The 25,051-nt window shown below is 36.7% G+C and overlaps 1 protein-coding gene across 11 annotated transcripts in view; it reads left to right on the top strand.

Annotated features, from left to right (window-relative positions):
* The window catches only part of DMXL2 (Dmx like 2), a 175,312-nt gene that overhangs the window by 57,824 nt on the left and 92,437 nt on the right, over window positions 1-25,051 (top strand). For all 11 annotated transcript variants that reach the window (XM_058427167.1, XM_032174147.3, XM_032174146.2 and 8 more), the window contains exons 3-7: window positions 3,292-3,363; window positions 6,679-6,757; window positions 7,595-7,730; window positions 8,410-8,476; window positions 24,390-24,568. In XM_058427167.1, coding sequence (XP_058283150.1) covers window positions 3,292-3,363; window positions 6,679-6,757; window positions 7,595-7,730; window positions 8,410-8,476; window positions 24,390-24,568 — 533 coding nt within the window. The remainder of the gene's footprint in view (window positions 1-3,291; window positions 3,364-6,678; window positions 6,758-7,594; window positions 7,731-8,409; window positions 8,477-24,389; window positions 24,569-25,051) is intronic.

The raw sequence follows: 25,051 nt of genomic DNA, 5'->3' as shown, positions 1-25,051 counted from the left end.
TGTGATGTTAGGGTGTCAATTTTAGATCTTTCCTGCTTTGTCTTGTGGGCATTTAGTGCTATAAATTTCCCTCTACACACTGCTTTAAACGTGTCCCTGGGATCCCGGTACGTTGTGTCTTTGTTCTCATTGGTTTCAGAGAACATCTATTATTTCTGCCTTCATTTTGTTATTTACCCAGTAGTCATTCAGGAGCAGGTTGTTCAGTTTCCACGTAGTTCTGAGGTTTTGAGTGAGTTTCTTAATCCTGAGTTCTAATTTGATTGTGCCATGGTCTGAGAGACTATTTGTTATGATTTCCATTCTTTTGCATTTGCTGAGGAGTGTTTTACTTCCAATTATGTGGTCAATTTTAGAATAAGTGTGATGTGGTGCTGAGAAGAATTATACTCTGTTGATTTGGTGTGGTGAGTTCTGTAGATGTCTATTAGGTCTGCTTGGTGCAGAGCTGAGTTCAAGCCCTGGTATCCTTGTTCATTTTCTGTCTTGTCGATCTGTCTAATATTGACAGTAGAGTGTTAAAGTCTCCCACTATTACCGTGTGGGAGTCTAAGTCTCTTTGTAGGTCTTTAAGAACTTGCTTTATGAATCTGGGTGCTCCTGTATTGGGTGCATATAGATTTAGGATAGTTAGCTCTTCTCGTTGAATTGATCCCTTTACCATTATGTAATGGCCTTCTTTGTCTCTTTTGATCTTTGTTGGTTTAAAGTCTGTTTTATCAGAGACTATGATTGCAACCCCTGCTTTTTTTTGCTTTCCATTTTCTTGGTAAATCTTCCCCCCTCCCTTTATTTTGAGCCTGTATGTGTCTCTGCATGTGAGATGGGTCTCCTGAATATAGCACACTGATGGGTCTTGACTCTTTATGCAGTTTGCCAGTCTGTGTCTTTTAATTGGTGCATTTAGCCTGTTTACATTTAAGGTTAATATTGTGATGTGTGAATTTGATCCTGTCATTATGATGCTAACTGGTTATTTCGCCCATTAATTAATGCAGTTTCTTCATAGCATTGATGGTCTTTACAATTTGGTATGTTTTTGCAGTGGCTGGTACCAGTTGTTCCTTTCCATGTTTAGTGCTTCCTTCAGGAGCTCTTGTAAGGCAGGCCTGGTGGTGACGAAATCTCTCAGCATTTGCTTGTCTGTAAAGGATTTTATTTCTCCTTCGCTTAAGAATCTTAGTTTGGCTGGATATGAAATTCTGAGCTGAAAATTCTTCTCTTTAAGAATGTTGAATATTGGCCCCCACTGTCTTGTGGATTGTAGGGTTTCTTCCAAGAGATCTGCTGTTAGTCTGATGGGCTTCCCTTTTTGGGTAACCCGACCTTTCTCTCTGGCTGCCCTTAACATTTTTTCCTTCATTTCAACCTTGGTTAATCTGATGATTATGTGTCTTGGGGTTGCTCTTCTCGAGGAATATCTTTGTGGTGTTCTCTGTATTTCCTGAATTTGAATTTTGGCCTGTCTTTCTAGGTTGGGGAAGCTCTCCTGGATGATATCCTGCAGAGTGTTTTCCAACTTGGTTCCATTCTCCCTGTCACTTTCAGGTACACCAATCAAACATAGATTTTGTCTTTTCACATAGTCCCATATTTCTTGAAGGCTTTGTTCATTTCTTTTCACTCTTTTTTCTCTAATCTTGTCTTCTTGCTTTATTTCATTGAGTTTTTCTTTAATCTCTGATATCCTTTCTTCCGCTTGATCGATTCGGCTATTGATAACTTGTGTATGTTTCATGAAGTTCTCGTGCTGTGTTTGTCCGCTCCATCAGGTCATTTATGTTCCTCTCTAAGCTGGTTATTCTCATTAGCAATTTGTCTAACCTTTTTTCAAGGTTCTTAGCTTCCTTGTATTGGGTTAGAACATGCTCCTTTAGCTTGGTGGAGTTTGTTATTACCCACCTTCTGAAGCCTACTTCTGTCAATTTGTCAAAGTCATTCTCCATCCAGTTTTGTTCCCTTGCTGGCAAGGAGTTGTGATCATTTGGAGGAGAAGAAGTGTTCTGGTTTTGGGAATTTTCAGCCTTTTTGCACGGGTTTCTCCACATCTTCGTGGATGTTGATAGTATTCCTTTCTATTTGTTAGTTTTCCTTCTAACAGTCAGGCCCCTCTGCTGCAGGTCTGCTGGAGTTTGTTGGAGGTCCACTCCAGACCCTGTTTGCCTGAGTATCACCAGCAGAGGCTGCAGACAACAAAGATTGCTGCCTGTTCCTACCTGTGGGAGCTTTGTCCCAGAAGGGCACCTGCCAGATGCCAGGCAGAGCTCTCCTGTATGAGGTGTCTGTCGGCCCCTAATGTGAGGTGTCTCCCAGTCTGGATACACGGGGGGTCAGGGACCCACTTGAGGAGGCAGTCTGTCTTGTATCAGAGCTCGAATGCTGTGCTGGGAGAACTGCTGCTCTCTTTAGAGCTGACAGGCAGGGACGTTTAAGTCTGCTGAAGCTGTGCCCACAGCCGCCCCTTCCCCCACGTGCTCTGTCCCAGGGAGCTGTGGTGGGCTCCGCCCAGTTCAAACTTCCCATCAGCTTTGTTTACACTGTGAGGGTAAAACCATCTACTTAAGCCTCAGCAATGGTGGATGCGCCTCCTCCCACCAAGCTCGAGTGTCCCAGGTCAAACTCAGATGCTGTGATAGCAGTAAGAATTTCAAGCCAGTGGATCTTAGCTTGCTGGGCTCCATGGGGGTGGGACCCGCTGAGCCAGACACTGGAGAAAATTTCCTGTTCTGCCGGTTGTGAAGACCATGGGAAAAGTGCTGTATCTGGGCCGGAGTGTACTGTTCTTCCTGGTACAGTCTCTCACAGCTTCCCTTGGCTAGCAAAGGGAAATCCCCTGACCCTTCGTGCTTCCCGTGTGAGGCGATGCCCCACCCTGCTTCAACTCACCCTCTGTGGGCTGCACCCACTGTCCAGCTAGTCCCAGTGAGATGAACCTGGTACCTCAGCTGGAAATGCAGGAATCACCTGCCTTCTGTGTCCATCTCGTTGGGAGCTGTAGACCAGAGCTCTTCCTATTCAGCCATCTTGGCAGCTGTCCATCCAAATATGATTTCTTTGAATAGGTCAACCTTGTATTTGATATGTAAAATAAAGCCTGCTGAATTTTTTGATAACAGAGGAGAGACTCTTAACTCCAGTACACTTCCAGGTATATTTATGGAAGGAAATAAACCATGAATACTGCATTGAGATTGTAGTATATATGTAATTAGTTTTTGTATTGTTATGAAAAGGAAGATATCTTTAATTTACCCTTTTCGAGATATTAATGCTGTATTTATTCTTTTTTAGATTGCAGCTTCATATGGTAATGCTGTTTGTATATTTGAGCCCTTGGGCATAAATTCTCATAAAAGAAATTGTGTAAGTATTAACCAATAATAGAATACTTTTAGAATCTAGTTAACTTTAGAATCCAATTGATGTTAATAAAAAGCTTCTTAGGAGCTAGTGCTGAAAATAGACTAGAGTATCAGTGAAAAATTGGTCTAGTGCTTTATGTTAGGATCCTTACATTCACTAGGGATACATCCCTAGTGCTTTTAGAAACCCAAGTCTCTAGAATATTGCAAATTGACATTTACTGTGTTAATTGAGATCTACCCTAGTTTGAACTACTGTTATTTCTTGTCTGGATTGCTAATCTCTATCTGATATCCGGTTTGCTGCTGCCTTCAACCCCAGTCTCTGTTCTCAACAGAGCAGATCATGACATTTCTGTGCTTAAAACTTTGTAATGGTTCCATATTTCTCTCTCTTTTTTCTTTTGTTTTGAGACAGGGTCTCACTGTATCCCCTAGGCTGGAGTGCAGTGGCATGATCACTGCTCACTGCAGCCTCAACCTGTCAAATGGTCCTCCCACCTCAACCTCTCGAGTAGTTGGGACTACAAGCATGTACCACCATGGCCAGCTAATTTTTAATTTTTTTGTAGAGATGGAGTTTCCCTGTGTTGCTCAGGCTGGTCTTGAACTCTGGGGCTAAGTGATCCTCCCACCTCAGCCTCCCAAATTGCTGGAATTATGGGCATGAGCCACCATGCCCAGCTGCTCCATATTTCTTTCAGATAAAAAGCCAAAAGCCTTTTGTAGACTACAACTTCCCTTCTACTCAGTACCACACTTACTATGTCTTAGAGCTCACCTCCTACATTCTTGTCCTTTCTGGTTCTACTCTGGCTACATTGGCATTTTTACTGTTTCTCAGTTAACCTTCCCTCTTTGAGTCTTTGTGTTGGTTGTTTTGTCAGGAATGTTATTCCTCCAGCTATCTCCAAGGATAGCTCCCATAGATACTTTAGGTCTTTGCTCACTAATACCTTGTCAATGAGGTTTACCTTGACCACCCTTTAAAAAATTGTACCCCCACTTATCTTGCTATTTAAAAAATTTTTTTACAGCATTTATTTATTTATTATTTACTATGTAGAATGTTATCTAAAGGTACATAAGGGGAGGAAGCTTTGTTTCTTTTTTTCACTGATGAATCCCCAGTACTTAGAACAGTATCTGGAACAGCCAGGTGTGGTGGCTCACACCTGTAATCCCAACACTTTGGGAGGCCGAGGCAGGTGGAACACGAGGTCAGGGGTTTGAGATCAGCCTGGCCAACATGGTGAAACTCCGTGTCTACTAAAAATAAAATAATTATCCGGGTGTGGTGGCACACGCCTGTAGTCCCTGCTACTCGGAAGGCTGAGGCAGGAGAATCGCTTGAACCCAGGAGGTGGAGGTTGCAGTGAGCCTGGACCGCACCATTGCACTCCAGCTTGGGAGTCAGAGCAAGACTCCATATCAAAAAAAAAAAAAAAAAACGTATCTGGAACATAGTAGGTATTCCTAAATGTTGGTTGAATGAAGAAGTTAGGAGTTTAAAAAGCTCACTTACCAGCTCAGCTAAGTGGTTAAGCATACCACATTGTGAACCATTCAGATTCATACTGGGTGCTATATTATATTTGTCTTACTTAATGTTCAAAACATCTAATGTGGTTAGAATTAAGCCCTTTAAAACGTCCTGCATGCATTACATTTTTACCATCACTCAGAAATAATCAAAATTGCAAATGCTAAATCTGAATGCTGAATATGTATTTACAAGTAATTTTTAAAGTATATTTTTAAGTGAAATGCCTTAAAACAAATGGTTTTTGTATTTTTTCATTAATTATATGTATTTGAATATATCTTTTTACATTCCCCCAAAACAGTATAAATTAAAATATTAATCTTTCCCTATAATAGTATTGTGAAATGGATATCAAATTTTGGACTACTTAAGAGTCATCTAGAGCACATACTAAAAATTTAGGTTTCCAGGTCTCATTCCCCAAATTTCTTCAAGGTAGTTGCTCCACAGATTGCACTCTGAGGAACATTAAAGGAAAGAATATTAGGGATGTCTATAATTTTAGGAATTATTTAATTACTACACTAAAATAGATTTGTTGAACAGTATTTAAAGTAGTGTTATGCTGTTGTGATTGTTGTTTGGTCAGCAGTGGTAGGGTTTAAAAATAACATTTTCTCTGATTATAAAATATAAACTTATTTTTGGATAATGAAGTGCAAGGTTTGCAGACACACACACACACACACACACACACACACACACACACACACACACATTGTTTTTAGAGATAGAGTCTTGCTCTGTCACCCAGGCTGGAATACAGTGGTGTGATCATAGCTCACAGTAACCTCAAACTCGTGGGCTATGATCCTTCTGCCTCAGCCTCCAAAGTAGCTGGGTCTACAGGTATGAGCTCCCATGCCCAGCTAATTTTTAAAGTTTTTATAGAGATGGGGGTCTTGCTATGTTGCCCAGGCTGGTTTCAAATTCCTGGCCTTAAGCAATCCTCCTATCATGGCCTCCCAAACAGTTGGGATGCAGCTATGTTTTAAAATTCTGCCTCGAGGTAGTCGGGAAACCTTGTATACCTTTTAAAATTATTAAATATTCTTAAAATATTACAACACAAAAGGGCATTACTGTTTAAAAAGTATTATTTGCCAAGCAGTTAACATATAGCTTGCCTAAGGTAACATAGCTTTGCAAAGCTTTTCACAAATGTCCTCTCACAAAAGGACATTTTATATTTATGTACTACAAAGAAATATGTAAACATTTAACATGTTTGTGCCAGCCATTACAAACGCTGAAGATAACAAAAATTATTATGACATAGTTTCTGCCCTTGAAGAGTTGCAATTTAATGGGAGGAGAGTCAGACGTATAGACAAATACTAATTCCATGTGATTAGTGTTATAATGGCAGAATGTAAAAGTGGTACTGGTGCTGCCAGGATGTCAGAGAAGGCTTCATAGCAGAGATGATGAGTTAGCTAATCTTAGTGGAAGGATAGGGGTTTGCAGATGGAGACGTGAGGAATAGGATATTCTAAATATAAGAAGGTATTTATAGGCATGAGAAGAAGCCTGAGAGAACCTGCTTTGTTTGGGCATGGCAAGGAGCTCAATATGGTATAATAAATAGTAGTGGAACCAATGAAAGTTACATTAAAAACAGTATATGAAAATAATAGTGAAATATTTTCATCTTTGTTCCAGATCTTAAAGTCTTAAGTTGAAGAAAATGATAAAATGTTAGTGTTTTGGGATATTATTTAAAAAACATCTTTTTCTTTTTTCTTATTTCTTTTTGTCTACATATTTCAGCAACTCAAGTGCCAGTGGCTTAAAACTGGGCAGTTTTTTTTGAGTTCTGTGACATACAACTTAGCATGGGATCCTCAAGGTATTTAGCAATTATATTTAAAATTATTTAAATTAAATATTTGTTTTAAATGTATGATAATAATGTGATATAGTCTCCCATAATAAGAAAATGATCAATATATTATATTTTCTTTTTGTTGACGAATATAATTTTTCCTTCTTGGTATACAGTGCTTTGTGCAATGCTTAATTTACTACTCTCTTTTTTCCCCTGTCTTTGAGTGTTTTATTTCAAGAAACAGTTATGATTTGTTTCCTAGTTAATGTGTGCTGCCCTTTACTCTTGTTGTATTTGCTAAGAAACACCATTGGAAATAAAACAGAGACCAAAAAAACTTCACCTCATTTTATCATTTGTATCTGGAAATTACTATCTTTAATTTTGAAAAATTAGGAACCTCTAATGATAATAGCTGTTGTCCCTTTTTATATTCACAATTAATAAGGATTATTTTTATATTTCGTGCATAAAACCACATTTTATTAATTTGTAGTTATGCCTTATATCTCGAGGACATTTTATGTGGTATATATCAGAGTTTTGGGGACTTTGTTATTCTATTAATACATTTGTTGTTAGTTTTTTTGACTTGCTTGATAATAATAGCTCTTTGCCAGTAAGCTTTACTTTGTTGTTCTCAAATGTTCCTTAAGAACTACTCTTTGTTGTCCAGAAGATTCTTTTTTTTCTTATAAGGGACTTTAAAAAAATAGATATATACCAAGTGTTTTTCATTGGCGATATTGCTTACTTTTCACATAATATTAATAGTTTACAGATCTAAACAGAAGCCCATGTGCATGTATTTCCCTATATAATATTTGCATATTCATCATAACATTCTTTAATTTTCAGATAATAGATTGTTGACAGCAACTGATTCTATTCAGTTGTGGGCTCCTCCAGGAGATGATATTCTGGAAGAGGAGGAAGAAATTGATAATACAATTCCTCCTGTTTTAAATGATTGGAAGTGTGTCTGGCAGTGCAAGTTAGTGTCTATTTCTATTGTTATATTCATTAATTAAAAGCAAATGCTTCCTAAAATATGTTTCCTTTCACAAAGATCTTTATTTTTTGATGGTACCATTGCATTTAGATGCCTAGAAAGTAGATTTTTTCTAACCAAAACCCATATAATAGCATTCTTTAATTTGTGCTACAGTCAATTATTTAAAAAAAAAGGATGAAAGTATTTTCATAGTTATAGCCCCAGGACAGGAGTTGACAGGGTTGATACAAAGGAATTACTCATTAATAGATTGAGGTAAGGATGGGGAGGGGGAAGATGTGAAAGTTGCCAGCCACTCCTTCAAGTGGAAGATGTACTATTAACAGTCATTTAGATTATGTGACGAAGACTAGTCAGGGATGATGATAAGCTCAGCTTTTAACATGTTATATTTAGGATGTTGGTGGGACATGTAGGTGGAGATATACTGTATTCATGTTACTTACATTCTTCTTTTCCCAAAGTGAGTGTTGGATTAGTTTTAATTAATTTATATTTTTATGGAGGTGAAATATTTTATTTATATTTTTAGGGAAGCAAAAAACAGTCTTATTCTGAGAATTCTGACTTTGATGTTACAAAAATCTCATCTTGACCATTTTTATATACAGTACACCAGATTTTAAAAGGGCTAATTGCCTAACTCTCTCTTTTTTAGAACCTCAGTATCTATACATTTGATGGAATGGTCTCCTGATGGTGAATATTTTGCTACTGCTGGAAAGGTAAAGGATCAAACAAAAACATACGAAAGAAACAAATAAAAGAATTAAAAATGTTCCTTATTTATTTTTGTTTTCAGTTTTCTCATCTGTAAAACTGGGATAATCCTCCTTGGCAAAGCTGGCCTGAAGAATAAAAGTGGTGTTTGTAAAAGACCTGGTATTTTGCTCACAGGTTGTAGGCACTTGGGAAATAATGGCTATTCTTATTACTCTTATTTGACCTTGGCTTATTTGCATTTTTAAAAACTAAGTTTTGCGTTTAAAAATAGCATCTGTACATAACTTAAAAAGTAAAATAATACTGGATTCACAATGAAAAGATGTACTCCTTGCCTCATTATTCCAATGCTAATTCCTGTGTCCAGGAGGCAATTATTTGTCAAGTTGAGTATTTTGATATTTCCTTCCATGTCCTTGAATAACTTGCAGGTGCTCCCATTTCTTGATTCTGTCTGCCCAGCCCCCCGAGTTATATGTATTATTTTTTGCCTTCCCACTGTAGAAGCTGAGGCTTTAGCTTGATAAAGGGGAGGGGTTGATATCTCCAACATCATCTTCACATCTAATACATACACATATTCATTTCACTTGCTCCTATCTTCCTGATGTAGGTATCTCATGATTTTGGGTAAATCAGAAGTTATTGTTTATGTTATTAAGATTGTACAGAATATTCTTAATAGTAATTACTTTGGAGATAATACTTTGTTTTATGGTTTGCTTTTTTTTTCTGTATACCTAATTCATCCTTAGAACTACTTTGACTCTTTTCTCAGTATAATCCCACATAGGAGGTATTCTGGGAACATGAGTTCTCTTTGCTCTCATTCAGCTTAATTGCTCTACCAGTCTAAAATAGCAGAGCTACGATTTTCGGATTTTTTTTTACCAATTTGGGAAATTCTCTTTGCCTCTCTCCTTTGTTAAATTTTCTGTTTCTTAGCATCATTTATCTTCCTTTTTTCTTGTTTTGATGGAGATGTCCCCCAATAGGTTCCTGAAGAAAGGTGAATTGGAAAAAACATTTTTCAGGCCTTACGTGTCTGAAAGATTTTTTTCTTATGCTTGATTTTCTCGGGCATAGAATTGGGTTGAAAAATCACTGACCTTTGATATTATATCTCAATAAACTTTTTTATTGGTATATATATGGGATACATGTGATATTTTGATACATGCGTAATGTGTAATGATGGTCAAATTAGAGTATTTAGGATATCCATCACCTCAAACGTTTATCTCTTTTTGTGTTGGCAACATTTCAAATCTTCTAGTTAATTGAAATATACAATATATTATTGTTAACCATAGCCACCCTACTGTACTATTGAACACTAGAGCTTATTCCATCTAACTGTGTATTTGTACCAATTAACCAACTTCTCTTCATCTCCTTCTTTAGCTCCCACATAAGACTGAGAAAATATGGTATTTTTTCTTTCTGTGCTTGTCTTATTTCACGTAACATAATGACTTCTAGTTCCATTTATGTTACTACAAGTTATAGGATTTTGTCCTTTGTACAGCCAAATAGTATTCCACTGTGTATATTTACCACATTTCATTTATCCCTTCATTTACTGATGGGCATGTAGGTTGATTCTATATCTAGGCTATTGTGAATAGTGTTGCAGTAAACATGGGAGTGTAGCTATCCGTTTGATACGCTGATTTCCTTTTTTTTTGGATAAATACCCAGTAGTGGGATTGATGAACTCTATGGTAGTTCTAGTTTTGTTTTTTTGAGAAAACTCCATACTGTTTTCCATAACCACTGGCACCTGAGCAAGCTGCCTGTAGGCCCAAGGACTGGTCCTCAGGGACCTGTGGCTGCTGGCGTACATGTATGCTGCCTGGGAGCCCAAGGGCCTGCATGCCTGGCCTGCCTCTGCCACCACAGGTGCCTCAGAACTGGCCTGTCTGGTGTCCCTGTCTGCAGCAAAGCCTCACCACAGCCTCTGCTACCAACCACAGCCTAAGCCAATGAGTAACTCACAGCCACCACTGACACTGACTACACCTGAAGAAATTGTCTGAAGACTACTCTCCTGCACTCACCCAGAATCAAAGCCAAAACACACTGTCCAACTAACACTATGACATTTGGGGGACCTGTTAAATCTGAAACTCATGTCTTTCAATTCTGAGAGATTATATTATTTCTTTCGTGTTCTTTCTTTCTCTCTCTGGATCTTTTCTTATTCAAATATGGATACCTTTACACTAACTCTCTATTTTACTATTTTCCCCCTTTACTGTTTGTCCACTTATTCATCTTTTTCTTTGAATTTCTGGGGGACTTTTCAGATGTAACTTCAAAGTAATTTTTTTCTGCTATTAAATTTTTAATTTTTAAAGGAGGTTTTAAAATTCTCTGATTTTTTAAAATTACAAAATATTTCATAAATTAAAAAAGTATATATAAAACATGTTATATAAGATATAATAAACAATTAAACAAATACACATGTACCCTACTCCTCAACTTGAGACAAAGAACATAAAACAAATGGGTGCTTTATCTTTCTCCAGCATCTCCTTCCTCCCCTCCTACCCCAGTCAACCAGAATCCTGATTTTCATGTTTATTATTTTATTTAAAAAAGTTTCACTCATCTAAATTCCCAAAGAAGGTAATATTTAGTTTTCTACAGTTCTGAACTTAACAGAGTTTGTGTTTTTCTTTTTTTTCTTTTTCTTTCTTTTTTTTTTTTTTTTTTGAGACTGAGTCTCAATCTGTCACCCGGGCTAGCGTGCAATGGCACAATCACGGCTCATTGCAGCATCGACCTCCTGGGCTTAGGCAGTCCTCCCACCTCAGCTGGGACTACAGGTGTATACCATCACATCTGGCTAGTTTTTTTTTTTTTTTTTGGTAGAAATACAAAAGGTTTCATTATGTTGCCCAGGCTGGTCTCTTTTCCCTTTATTTATGATGCCTTAAATTAAAAAAAATTTTTCTTCAAACATGAACAGGAAGGTACTGAACTCCTATATACCCATCACTTAGCTTCAGCAGTTATCACTCAGCCAATCTTGTTTCATCTGTACTACTCCTCCCCCAGTTAGATTATTTAGGCTTGTGTCACTGATGTCATTTGTCTGTAAATATTTCAGTATCTACTTTTGAAGTATAAAGATTTTACAGAAATATCCACAATATACAGTGGGTTAATTGTAGTTTGAATCTTGTTTAGGAAAATTTCTTACTGTGATGCTATAAAAGTATTCTTTTTTATTTTCTCCTAAAATCTTTACATTTTAATCTCTTATAATTAAGTCCCTAATCCAAATGAAAGTTGTCTCAATAACATTTACTGAATAGTTCATTCTTTTTCCATTGATCTGCCATGCCATTTCTGACATGTATTAAATAATGCTGCAGCAGATGTCTTGTACATGTCTGTTAGGCTCTTGTGTGGATTTCTCTTGGGTATATACATAGGAATAGAACTGCTGGGTTATATGTTATATGTGTGTTTAATTTCAGTAGATGATAGCAATCTGTTTTCCAAAGTTGATATACTAATTTACCCTCTAATAGTATACAATAGTTCCTGTTGCTCCTAGCCAGTGGTGATATGGTCTGACTTTTAAACTTTTGTAAATTTGGTAGATGTCAAGTGCCACCTCCTTGTAGTTTTTTTGGTTTTTTGTTTTTTTAGAGACAGAGTCTCACTCTGTCACCCAGGCTGGAGTACATCGGCCAATCATAGCTCACTGTAACCTTGAACTCCTGGGCTCAAGCGATCCTCCTGCCTCAGCCTCCTGAGTAGCTGGTACTACAGGCATACACCACCATGGCTGGCTAAGTTTTATCTGTTTTTTTTGGTAGAGTTGGGATCTCCTTATGTTGCCCAAGCTGGTTTTGAACTCCTGGCCTCAAGTGATCCTCCTGTTTTGGACTCCCTAAGTGTTGGGATTACAGGTGTGAGCCACTGTGCCTAGCCTCCTTGTAGTTTTAAAGTGCATTTCCCTGATTATTAATGAGGCTAAATACCTTTTCATTTATTTATTGGGTATTTAGATGACTGATTTAAAAGAAAGTAACTGGGCAAGTTCCTTGCCCGTTTTTAAAATAGTTTTTGGTCTTTTGTTGATTTGTAGGAGTTCTTTATTACGGGTATGAGCTTTTTGTCAGTTACATGTTTTGCAAAGATCTTCTCCCACTCCATTAGTTGCTCATTCATTCTCTTAATGGTATCTTTTGATGAGAGAAGTTTGATTTTAATGTCAAACAAATCAGTGTTTTTCTGAGTCCTATTTAAAAAGTTTTTCATACTGTGACATTCTGAGGATTTTCCTATGTTACATAATCTTCTAGACCAGAGTTGCTTTAAGTTTTTTTGTGCTGTGAATTCCTTTGCAAATCTAGTGAAGTCCTATAATAACTTTTCTCATAGTATGATGTTTTAAAATGCATAAAATAAAATACGTAGCATTACAAAAGAAATTATTGAAATACAGCTTCAAGATATTAAAAAAATACATTTGTGATAGAGACATTATGTACTTTTAAATTAATGCATTCGGTAACAAAAATTGCACTTAAAATATGGGCGGTTTTAATTGTGTTTAGCTATTGTATGTGGAATTAAAACTTGAGTATCTCACTTTCTAAGGTGAGGATAGGCTTTCCAAGAACAACAAAATTCACTGAAGGCTTTTTGGGTTGATCTCTAGTTGCAGAAGCGTTAAACTTTACCGTTGTATTGCTCAGCAGTTAGTTGGCACAGAGGCGGTTGCTTAACGGTTGCATGAACGATACAGACAGGAAGACTGCAATCATGTGCAGTTTAGTAGCAGTTCCAGTAACTAACAATTTCAAAGTAGAAATGAGTGTAAGAAATACTTTGAAATATGCAATAACTGTCATGTGATATGAAAACATCTTTGATTCTGTTAGAGACAAAATCATACGTACTGCCAGTACTACTTTGGTTTGTTTTTTTCAATTAGCATTTATGAAAATAGAGAAGTAATTGTTTTTTCCCAATGAAGTTCATGGTGCCTTTGGGTCTTAGTTTTCTTGGTTTCTTCAGAAGCAGACCCTGAGATAAGGATTCAAGTGTAAGTAATTAATATGGGGAATGATCACACGAAATATACTGGATTGGAGGCAGGGAAGTGAAGGCACTTAATAACCTTTATTAAGTGTATTAAGCTTGAATCTCTGGGTCCTCTGGGAACCTGTGTTCCTCACTCGCATCATGTTCCTTACACATGTTCTTCACACACATCAGTTGAAGGCAGGTGAGGGCCAGGCATCAGTTCTCAGCACTCATAACCAGCTCCTAGAAAACCTCAGACAAAAAGATGTAGATGCTTGCAGTTGAAACTGGCACACCAAAATGCTAAGGCATGATGGGATACAAATGATGTGTCAAAAGTATCTTTTATATCTTGAAGTCTATCCACAGGACCTTTGGGTCAGAGGACCTCAGGCCAAGAGCCTCTGGTCTAGAATATGGACATTTTATGTTTTATCTTTCACATTTAGGTGTAAAGTCTATGTTAAGTGATGTTTAGGTGTGATTTGAAGAAGGTCAAGTTTTATTTTTTCCTTATGGATATCTGGTTGTCTTGAACAATTTATTGGAAAAAATCTTCCCTTCTTCATTGTTCTGCATTACCACTTTTGTCATAAAATAAAATGTCCGTATTTCTGTAGGTCCGTTTCTAGACTCTTTTCTCTTGTTCATTGGTCTTTCCTTGTACGAGTGCCACCTGACTTAATTGCTATAGCTTTAAATTAAGTCTTGATATCTGGTAGGGCAAGTCCTCCCCTCTTGTTTTTCTTTTTTAAGATCGTCTTATCTATTCTTGGCCCTTTGCATTTCTATATAAATTTTAGAATAAATGATAATTTTTACAAAGCAAACAGAAAACCTCTTATAATTCTGATTGGTATTACATTGACTGTATAGGTCAGTTTGGGGAGAATTGACATCTTTACTATATTTAGTCTTCCCGTTTATGAACATGATGTATCCCTTCATTTATTGTACACCTTTTTTTTCTCAGTAATGTTTTATAATTTTCTCTGTGAAGATCCTAAATATCTTTTGCGATTAATTCCTAGATATTTGATGTTTTTGATACTGTTATAAATGGAATCATTATGTAAATTTTTAAAAAATAATTGTTACTGGTATATAGAAATGCAGTTTTTGTATATTGGCTTTATGCCCAGCACCCTTACTAAACTCATTAATTCTAATAATTCCTCTGTAGATCATTTTGGATTTTATATGTACACAATTATGTCATCTATGAATAATGAAAGCTGTAGTTCATCTTTTGTAACTCTCCCATGTTTCATATTTTTCCTTTTTTTTTTTAACCGCAGTGTCTAGGACCTCTAGTAGAGTGCTGAATAAATGTGGTGACAACAGGTCTATCTTTTTCTTGTTCCCAGTCTCAAAGGGATACCCTTCACTGTGTCATCATAAATATAATGTTTACTGTTGATGTTTGTGGTAGATACTTTTTTTTCAGATAAAGAAACTTTCCTTCTATTTGTTGTTTGCTAGATTGTTTTTCTAAACCACAAACGATATAGAATTTTAGGAAACATTTTTTCTGCATCTAATGAGACAATTTTTATCTTTTTTTTTGGAGACAGAATCTCTCTCTGTCACCCAGGCTGGAGTCCAGTGGCACAATCTCAGCTCACTGCAATCTCAGCTTCCCAGGTTCAAGTATTTCTCCCATTTCAGCCTCCCAAGTAGCTGGGACTACAGGCACCCATCACCATGCCGGCTAATTTTTGTATTTTTGGTAGAGATGAAGTTTCACCATTTTGGCCAGGCTGGTCTCGAACTTCTGTCCTCAGATGATCCACCCGCCTCGGCCTCCCATAGTGCTGGGATTACAGGCGTGAGCCACTGTGCCCAGCCATCTTTTTAATCTTTTAATAAGATGAAATACATGGACTGATTTTGTAAACCTTGTATTCCTGGAACAATCCCAACTTCATTATAATGTATTATCCTTGCTGGATTTGATTTGCTGATCTTTTAAGATTTATGTGTTAGAGTGAGATTCGGCCAATAATTTTCCCGTTTTCATAATGTACTTGACAGATTTTTATATTGATGTTATGCTGGCCTTATAAATGGGTTAGAAAGCTCTCTTTTGTGAAGAGTTTATGTAAGATTGATATAGTTTTATTCTTAAGTATTTGCTGGTGAAGCCATCTGGATCAGGAATTTTCTTTGTGGGATTCAGTTTTTTAAATTATTCAGATTTTCTTTTTCTTTTGTGTGTCAGTTTTGGTAAGTTGTATTTACCTATGATTTTTCAGTTTTATTTAGATTTTCAAATTTATTGGCACAAAATTGTGTAAAACACCGTATCTTTTAATATCTGTAATACATTTATAGTGATTTCTTCTTCAGTTTTGATATTATTTATGCCTTCCCTCTTTCCTCATTCATCTCACCAAGAATGTATCAATTTTATAGGTCTTTTTACTGCTCTAAAAGTCTACTGTGCTCTGCCTATTTTTAACTCTGGCTACCTCTGCTTAGTTGTTAGTGTTGTCTTTTCTACTTTTAAATGTTGCAGTGCCCAGGGCTCTTCTAGTCTTAAGGTTTCTGATGCTATTTAAATACCATTTTTGTATGCTGATGACATTCAACTTTGTATTTTTTGCCTGTACCTCTTCCCTGATTTCTACTTCCCCAACCCCTCAATCTACTCCCTGATGGCTCACCTTTAGAATATATCCACAATCTGCTTACTTCTTTACCACCTCCACTCTTATAATCTGGTTGAAGCCACCATTATTTATCACTTGTATTATTGTATTAAATTTTTAATTGGTTTCCCAATTTTTGCTGCACTTCTGTACAATCTATGTTCAAACCAGCAGGTGGAGTGATTTTTAAAATTTTTTTTTGAGACAGAGTCTCACTTTGTCGCCCAGGCTGGAGTGCAGTGGCGCAGTCTCAGCTCACTGCAACCTCTGCCTCCTGGGTTCAAGCAATTCTTGTGTCTCAGCCTCCCAAGTGACTGGGATTACAAGCGTGTGCCACCACACCTGGCTAATTTTTGTATTTTTAGCAGAGACAGAGTTTCGTCACGATGGCCAGGCTGGTCTTGAACTCCTAGCTCCAAGTGATCTGCCCGCCTTGGTCTCCCAAAGTGCTGGGATTATGGGTGTGAGCCACCGTTCCTGGCCTGGAGTGATCTTTTTAAAATGTTGTCAGGGCTGGGCGCGGTGGCTCACACTTGTAATCCCAGCACTTTGGAAGGCCGAGGCGGGTGGATCACGAGGTCAGAAGATCGAGACCACGGTGAAACCCCGTCTCTAATAAAAATACAAAAAATTAGCCGGGCGTGGTGGCGGGCGCCTGTAGTCCCAGCTACTCGGAGAGGCTGAGGCAGGAGAATGGGGTGAACCCGGGAGGCGGAGCTTGCAGTGAGCCGAGATTGCGCCACTGCACTCCAGCCTGGGCAACAGAGCGAGACTCCGTCTCAAAAAAAAAAAATGTTGTCAGATCTTGTCACTCTTCTTTTGTACAAAACTGTCAAAAGCTTTTCCATTTCATTTACCAAAAGCCCAAGTCTTCGTGATGGTTTAGCATGCTCCGTGCTTACCAGGACTCTCGTCACTGCTTCAACCTTATCTCCTGCTAACTCTCACCCCTGCACACTCCACTCCAGCTAGTTTGCCTCATTGTTGTTAAACTAGATTTTAAAAATAAAACACTGAAATTTTGATAAGCCAGTTCAATAATCTACAAATAATAAAACATACTTAGTATTTCTGGATAGAAATGTAGAGACACGTGAAGAATTTTCTGTAATGTCTTGAGAAGCATGGGTATCTCATGAAGGGTACATTTATCAGAATCACAGGAAAAACTTGAGAAATAATATAATTCGTGTCTTTTTTTCCTTTTTTGTTTTACGTAATTCATGTCTTGGTCTCTAAAGCTGGGCAGTCACCTTTAAAACTTTGGATCTTTAAAAACAAATACCCCATTACTCCTAAAATTTGACTGAAATAACTCACAGATTTGTCTTTTTTTTGTTACTCATATTTCTTATGAGTTAATAAGTGATAATAAGTGATTAATAAAGCCAATCATTCCTTTGACTTAACAAGTCCATAATAGGTCAACCTATGGATGATTTAATATAGGACCAGTTCAGCGTATCAGAGAGCTGCTGGAGAGTCATGCTGGAATCCAGCTTTGTGATATTCCCAATTAGTCATTGCTGATGTCAGCTTAGATATTGTACACACTGTGCATCATTTGGAGCATGTTTTCCTATTGCCTCCTTTTAAATATCATTAATGGCACTATGATCATGGACAGATATTGTATACACTTAAGTTTTCCTTGACTCATGTACAGTTAACCCTTGAACAACATGGCAGTTAGGTGATCCAACCCCCTGCACAGTCAAAAATCCCTGTCTAACTTTCGAGTCTCCAGAAACCTAACTACTAATAGTCTACTATTGACTGGAAGCTTTTCCAGTAAAATAAATAATAACACATTTTGTGTGTTACATGTATTATATACTCTACTCTTTTTTTTTAAACCCTGCATGTGGCATCCAATAGATACTATACTCTTTTAAGGAAAAGAAGAAAAATGTTACTAAGAAAACCATAAGGAAGAGAAAATAAATTAACCATTCATTAAGTGGATGTAGATGATCATAAGGTCTTCATCCTCATCATTTTCACATTTAGTAGGTGAGAGAGGAGGAAGAAGAGGAGGGGTTGGTCTTGCTGTCTTGGGTGGCAGAGGCAGAAGAAAATTCATATGTAAGTGGACCTGTGCAGTTCAAACCCATGTTGTTCAAGGGCCAACTGTGCTTTAACATAATTATTGTCTGATTTTTTTTATCATATAACTGGGCAAAGAAAATGCATTTTAGAATTCTAGCAATCTGCACTTGTAAGACACATGAAAATCTTTTATAGTTGTATTCGTATCATAATGGACTTATATATGTAAAATTGATAGTGCATTTTGGACAAAAAATTGATTTGAAATTATATCTGAAATTAACAACCTTCATTCACAGGCTTAGCAGATATTCTTTTGAACACCACCATATACCCTGAACTGTTGTGTGTGCTGGCAGTCTTATGATGAAGATGACAGACAAGGCTTTTGTTCTTACAGGACTTAATTTCTGGTGAGGAAAGACAGAAAAAAAACATCAAGTATTAACAAGTGCTATCCAGAAAATTAAGACAGGATGATATAGTAGTGTGATTGGGTGTCTATTAGAGTGAGTGATCTTTAGAGAAAGCTTTGCTGAGGAGATACCTTTAAACCGAGTATTGAATACTACAAAGGAGACAACTGTGAAGTTCAGGGGAAAGAGTGTTTTTGGCCAAGGGAACAAACACCAAGTGCAAATGCTCTGAAATAGGAATTAGCAGGGCTTGTTAAAGAACAACAGAAAGCTGGAGTGTAGTGGTTAGACCAAAGTTTGAGATGCATCTGAGTTATCAGATAGGATAAGACAGTCAGGAGTTCTCTGGCAATTTGAATTCTTTAGCCAAAGGTGGTGATTAAAGTTATGGGTCTGGATGAAATTAACTAGGGAGAAAGTATGTATTAGAGAAGAGAATGGGACTCAGGATCAAATCCCAGGATCCTCAAACATTAAGAAATGATGGGGAGAGGGGAAATACCTACAAAGGATGCTGGGAAGGAGTAACCACTGAAATAAAACGAAAACCAGGAGAATGTGACATTAGAGAAGGCAAGAAAAAAGGTTCAAGGAGGGAATGTCAGTTAATTTTGTCAAAAGACCTAGAACACATGGGAGAACAGTTTGAACATCTGTAGACAGTACAGGCCTAACTGTACATAAATTAAAGCAAAGAAACTTTTGTGGAATCACAAAGTTTTAATGATCTTAGTGATCACAGAAGAAGCTAAGGTTTTTGAAGTCCATGTCTCTGCCCTCCGCTGCTACTGCCTGTGTCAGCATCTTCAGGGCCGCAGACCCTTACAGTAGTCTCTTAAGTGATGTCCTGCAAACATCCTCTGCAGAATTCGTCTGCCCACAGGAGCCAGCCACCCGAACATGCCGTTCTCCTTTTCACCACCTTTTGATGACTCTTGTTGCTCCTAAAATGAAGATTATGATCTTTTACCATGGCCTGTGAGGCTCTGCTGTATGATCTGGCCCTTCTGTGCCTCTCCAGCTTCATTCCTACCTTAATGCCTACAACACTGATGTCCTTTCAAGGCCTTGAATATGCCAAGCTCTTTCCTGCTTCCACGTCTTTTTATGTGCTGTTCTCTCTGTCTAGGGCATACCTACAATACCCAGACTTCCTTATTCTTTACCTGGTCGTCTTTTCTGTATCCTTCAACTCTCAGTTTAAATACCACTTCCTTAAGGAATCCTCTTATCTCCCAGGCAAGGTCAAGTCTCCTTACTAAATACTTTCCTGGTGCCCTCTGCTTCTTTCTTATAGTGCTTATCACAATTGCAATTAAAACAATAATTTATATCGTTACTTAATGTTGCCTTCCTTTCTAAAGAATAAGCTCTGTGGGATTAGGAAATATATTTTATTATTTCTGTCTCTTCCTCTGCCCCAGCTATATCCCCAGCCATTCACACAGTGGCTTCTTTCAATAAATACTTGTTGTTTGAGTAAATCTTGTAAATGTTCCATAGTTGTACAGGCAGTTAATGGCACATCATCATTATCTATTAGTATGTTGAGGGCAGATTTTGTTTTTAAGCCTGAGAATGGTTGGAAAGCCATTGAGTTTGCTTAGAGTGAAATGTGGCTCTTTAATAAATCTGTATCTGGACATAATCAAATGTATAATAATTGGTTCTTATGAAACCTAGTAAAATATATGTAATTAGATTGAATTAAGAATAGTAGCTTGATACAAACTACAGGATGCCTACCCTTCCCTAAAAGAGATATATGAACGGTTAAAAAGACCGCAAAAATTTTATTTTCTAGATTATTGAGTATTTTTTTCATTGTGTTAGTCCCATCTCCCTAAGCTGCTTATATCCAGTTATCCTAAGAGTTAAGTGTTTCATAATTCTTATGGAAAGATAATGCTTTTCTGGTAGGGATCCTATGGAGGTTAAGCAAATGTGTCTTGGATTGAAAAAGCTATTTTCTCACATTTTTGAGAATATACGACATCTGATTAAGATTATCTTGATAAAAAGAACAGAAAGTAACTTTGGAATGTTGGGCAGTTTTTTTTTTTTTTTTTTGGTACAATCTGTTCTGCTTCTGTTAATAAAGCCAAATTTGAATTGATAAAACAGATGGTCACTGTGGATCTCCCACTAGAAGGCATTTTCCACCGCCTCTGCTACACATGACAGGGTTTTATTTCAGGTGTTGTGAGACTCAAATTCAATTACTTCCAGGATTTTTAATATTACGGTTCATTGAGCACTTTGGCTGGTAAGATCTATTTTTTATAAATGTGGTAAATTAAATTTTTCTTGGGCTTAAGAGTATTTTAAATTTCTATCTGAACTTAAAGCCTTACTTACTAAAAGACTTTTCTACCCCACAAGACATACCTGATAAATATTTAGTTCAAGAATTGGTTTTCTCTGGTTTGCTTACTAGGAGATGTTTGCTGAAGTTCTATTCGTTTATGTTCATAAAGTTTGTATTGGAACATTTTAAAAAATAACACTTGGTTATTTTGTAAAATTTGCTAGTAATTTAAAGTATCCTGTTTTCTTCAAAAAATGGAATATATCTTTTCTTTTTTTGAGTTCTCTTGTGCAGCATGGTGAATATAGTTAGTGATAGAATTTTGTATATTTTAAAATTGCTAAGAGTAAATTTCAAGTCTTCTCACCATAAAAAACGTTAAGTATTTGAGGTGATGGATATGTTACCTAGCTTGATGTAATTATCATGTTATATTCGTGAATTATAACATCACTTTGTACTATGTAAATGTATACAATTATAAGTTGTCAATTTATAATTAAAAATGCAGCATTTTCTTTGAGAGAAGATTATGCCTTTGAGTGAAAAACTGGGTTTTGCAAGGGCTAGGATGAGAAGATTTCTTGAGGGGAAGGGTTGTCCCTTCTATGCTGATTTTGCTGAGGGTTTTAATTATAAAGGGATGCTGGATTTTGTCAAGTGCTTTTTCTGCATCTGTTGAGATGATCATGTGATTTTGTTTTTAATTCTGTTTACATGGTGTATCATATGTATTGACTTGTGAATGTTAAACCATCCCTGCAACCCTGGTACGAAACTTACTTGATCATGGTAGACAGTCTTTTTGATATGCTGTTGGATTCGGTTAGCTAGTATTTTGTTAAGGATTTTTGCATCTATATTCATCAGGGATATTGGTCTGTGGTTTCCCTTTTTTGTCATGTCCTTTCCTGGAGTTTCTGCATAGTAAATGAAACAGCAGAGTAAACAGACAATCCATAGAGTGGGAGAAAATCTTCATGATCTATACATCTGACAAAGGACTAATATCCAGAATCTATAAGGAACTCAAACAAATTAGCAAGAAAAAACAAACAATCCCATCAAAAAATGGACTGAGGACATCAATAGACAATTCTCCGAGGAAGATATAGAAATGGCTGACAAGCATATGGAAAAATGCTCAACATCACTAATGATCAGGGAAATGCAAACCAAAACCACAATATGATACCACCTCACTCCTGCAAGAATGGCCATAATCTAAAAACCAAAAAATAATAGATTGTGGGGATGTGGTATAAAGGGAACACTTTTACACTGATGTTGGGAATGTAAACTAGTACAACCACTATAGAAAACTGTGGAAATTCCTTAAAGAACAACAGTAGAACTACCATTTGATCCAGCTATCCACTACTGGGTATCTATCCAGAGAAAAACAAGTCATTATATGAAAAAGATACTTGCACATGCATGTTTATAGCAGCACAATTTGCAGCTGCAAAAATATAGAACCAGCCCAAATGCCAGTCAATGAGTGGATAAAGAAATTGTGGTATGTATATATACCATGGAATGCTATTCAGCCATAAAAAGGAATGAAATGACATTTGCAGCAACCTGGATGGAATTGGTGACCATTATTGTAAGTGAAGTAACTCAGGAATGGAAAACCAAACATCGTATGTTCTCACTCATAAGTGGGAGCTAATCTATGAGGTTGCAGAGGCATAAGAATGATTCAATGGACTTTGGGGACTAGGGAAGAAGGGTGGGAGGAGAGTGAGGGATAAAAGACTACAAATTGGGTACAATGTATACTGCTTGGGCGATGGGTGCACCAAAATCCCACAAATCACCACTGAAGAACTTACTCATGTAATCAAACACTACATGTTCCCCCAAAACCTATGGAAATTAAATAAATAAATAACACAAAAACACTAAACAAAAAAAGAAAAAGCTAGGAATTTCCCTCATGCACTCAGGTAACTGCAATTCCCCCTTTTGATATGTTGTACTTTCATTTTCATTCATATTTTCAACATAGTTTAAAATTTCCCCTGTAATTTAGAAGTTTTTAGTTTTCAAATATTTGAGAATTTTCTAGATAACTTTCTGTTATCAGTTATTTAATTTTGTTGTGGTTTTACAGTTTTAGACAATAACAGATGAAAGAGGGACTGCTTCATTTGAGGGGGAGATTGGTGGGAATGGGAGAAGGGCTAGAGTATCACCTGCTCATGGGGCTCTTTGTATTTCCATTGTGACTTTTGAGGGGCTCTCGGGTACCTGTAGAATTTCTTTGTTACGTAGTCTGAAACCACTGCATAGGATGTGCTGTAAATTTGATTATGTGAAAATGATGCTATGCTGATGAAGATACTTGGAGGAAAGCAACTAGTACATTAAGTGCCTGTCTAAGGGCAAGCACTTAAAAGATTTGCTGTATAATTAAAATATCCAAAAAAATGAGACATTAATGGAAATGTTTGTTTCATTATGCAGCATAAATTGAGAATGAGTACCAAGATGGAAAAAACAGAATTGTTTGTCTAGTCCAAATGAAAATATTTGGACCAATGCATACTTTTCAGGAATATATAATTTCAGAATTTCTCAGAGGTTATATTTTTGCAGAAGTGATAACATTTCTTATTTCCCTTTAATGCAGTTTTTATTATTGGTTATAAAGCACTATAAAAGATAGTTTCTGTTAAAATACAATTGTTTAGCCTTTAACTAAATTGTTAGAACTAAGTAAAATGATTAAGTCAGTGCCTATTATACTTGTAAGTATTTTAAGTGGGCATTGAGGTGGTTCCTGACAGCTACCTCCATGCATTCTTTATCATCACTTAGAGTAGGGATCGGAGAACTGTGGCCCAAGAGCTAAGAATGTTTTTTACCTTTTTAAAGGGATGTAAGAAAAAAAGAAGAATCTGTGTCATAGATATGTGTAGCCCACAAAGCCTAACTTATTTACCATCTGGCCCTTTGCAGAAAAATTTGCTGACTCTTGATTTAGAGCAAGAAACAATTCATATTCATGAGGTGAACGGTGAAGGGTGAAGGGTTTCACTGTTATAGACCACTTCAAAAAGGAAAGGATAACAATGACTGAAAAGATAGCATGGATCTTTCTAATTCTTGCTTAACTAACTTATTCAAGGGGCTAGCATCAGAATCTTTTCTCTGCACTGACCAATTTGTCTAAATGGGGGAATTTGGCATCAGTCTGCATTTGAAAAACAGTATCACACAGAAAAGATTGATAATGAATAGACTCTTCATTTATTTTTCAAGAATAGTGTTCTTTAAAGTAATAAATGTAATTTTAAGATAAGTTTTGTATTATGTATAAGTCACATATTAGTTTTTAGATATAGCTTAATTTTTAAAACTTCTTCAGACCACTTAAATTTTGAATTGTGTATATACAAATTAATTTTATATTGACCTGTGTATTTTTCAGGATGATTGTCTTTTGAAAGTGTGGTATCCTATGACTGGTTGGAAGTCTTCAATTATACCTCAGGATCATCATGAAGTAAAAAGGAGACAGTCCTCTACTCAATTTTCTTTTGTTTACTTGGCACATCCCCGAGCTGTGACAGGTTTTTCATGGCGCAAAACTAGCAAGTACATGCCCAGGTTAGATGAATGAATCATGCAGCTTTAGTTTGCATCCTTAAATGTTTATTAAAATAATGAAAATAGAGCCCTTTTATTTACATGGTGGCAATTAATAGCATAGGCGCTGGCATCAAGCTGCCTGAAATCGAATCTTACTATTAGCTTCATGAATTTTTGACTAAATTTCTTAAGCTGTCTATGCCTCAGTTTTTCTCTGTAGAATGAGGGTAGTAATAGTACCTACCTCAGAGAGTTACTGTGAAACTAAAATGTAGTTTGTGGGTGGGAAGTGCTTAGTACAGGCCTTTGCACATACTTTGTGTCCAGGCAATGAAATTGTTGGTAGTAGCTGTGGTACTAGCAGATCCTAGCAAGAAAATGTTTGCAAGTAACAGGAAAGCACACACTGAAAGGAAATATATCAGTATAAAACTGTCAATTATGTATATGCTGTTAAAGCATATAATGTACTCTGAAAAAAGTGGCCAGGTTGTGTTTTTT

Source organism: Hylobates moloch, unplaced genomic scaffold, assembly GCF_009828535.3.
Source record: "Hylobates moloch isolate HMO894 unplaced genomic scaffold, HMol_V3 SCAFFOLD_14, whole genome shotgun sequence".
In the NCBI taxonomy this organism is placed as follows: Eukaryota; Metazoa; Chordata; class Mammalia; order Primates; family Hylobatidae; genus Hylobates; species Hylobates moloch.
This window is presented reverse-complemented; position numbering and strand designations above follow the sequence as displayed.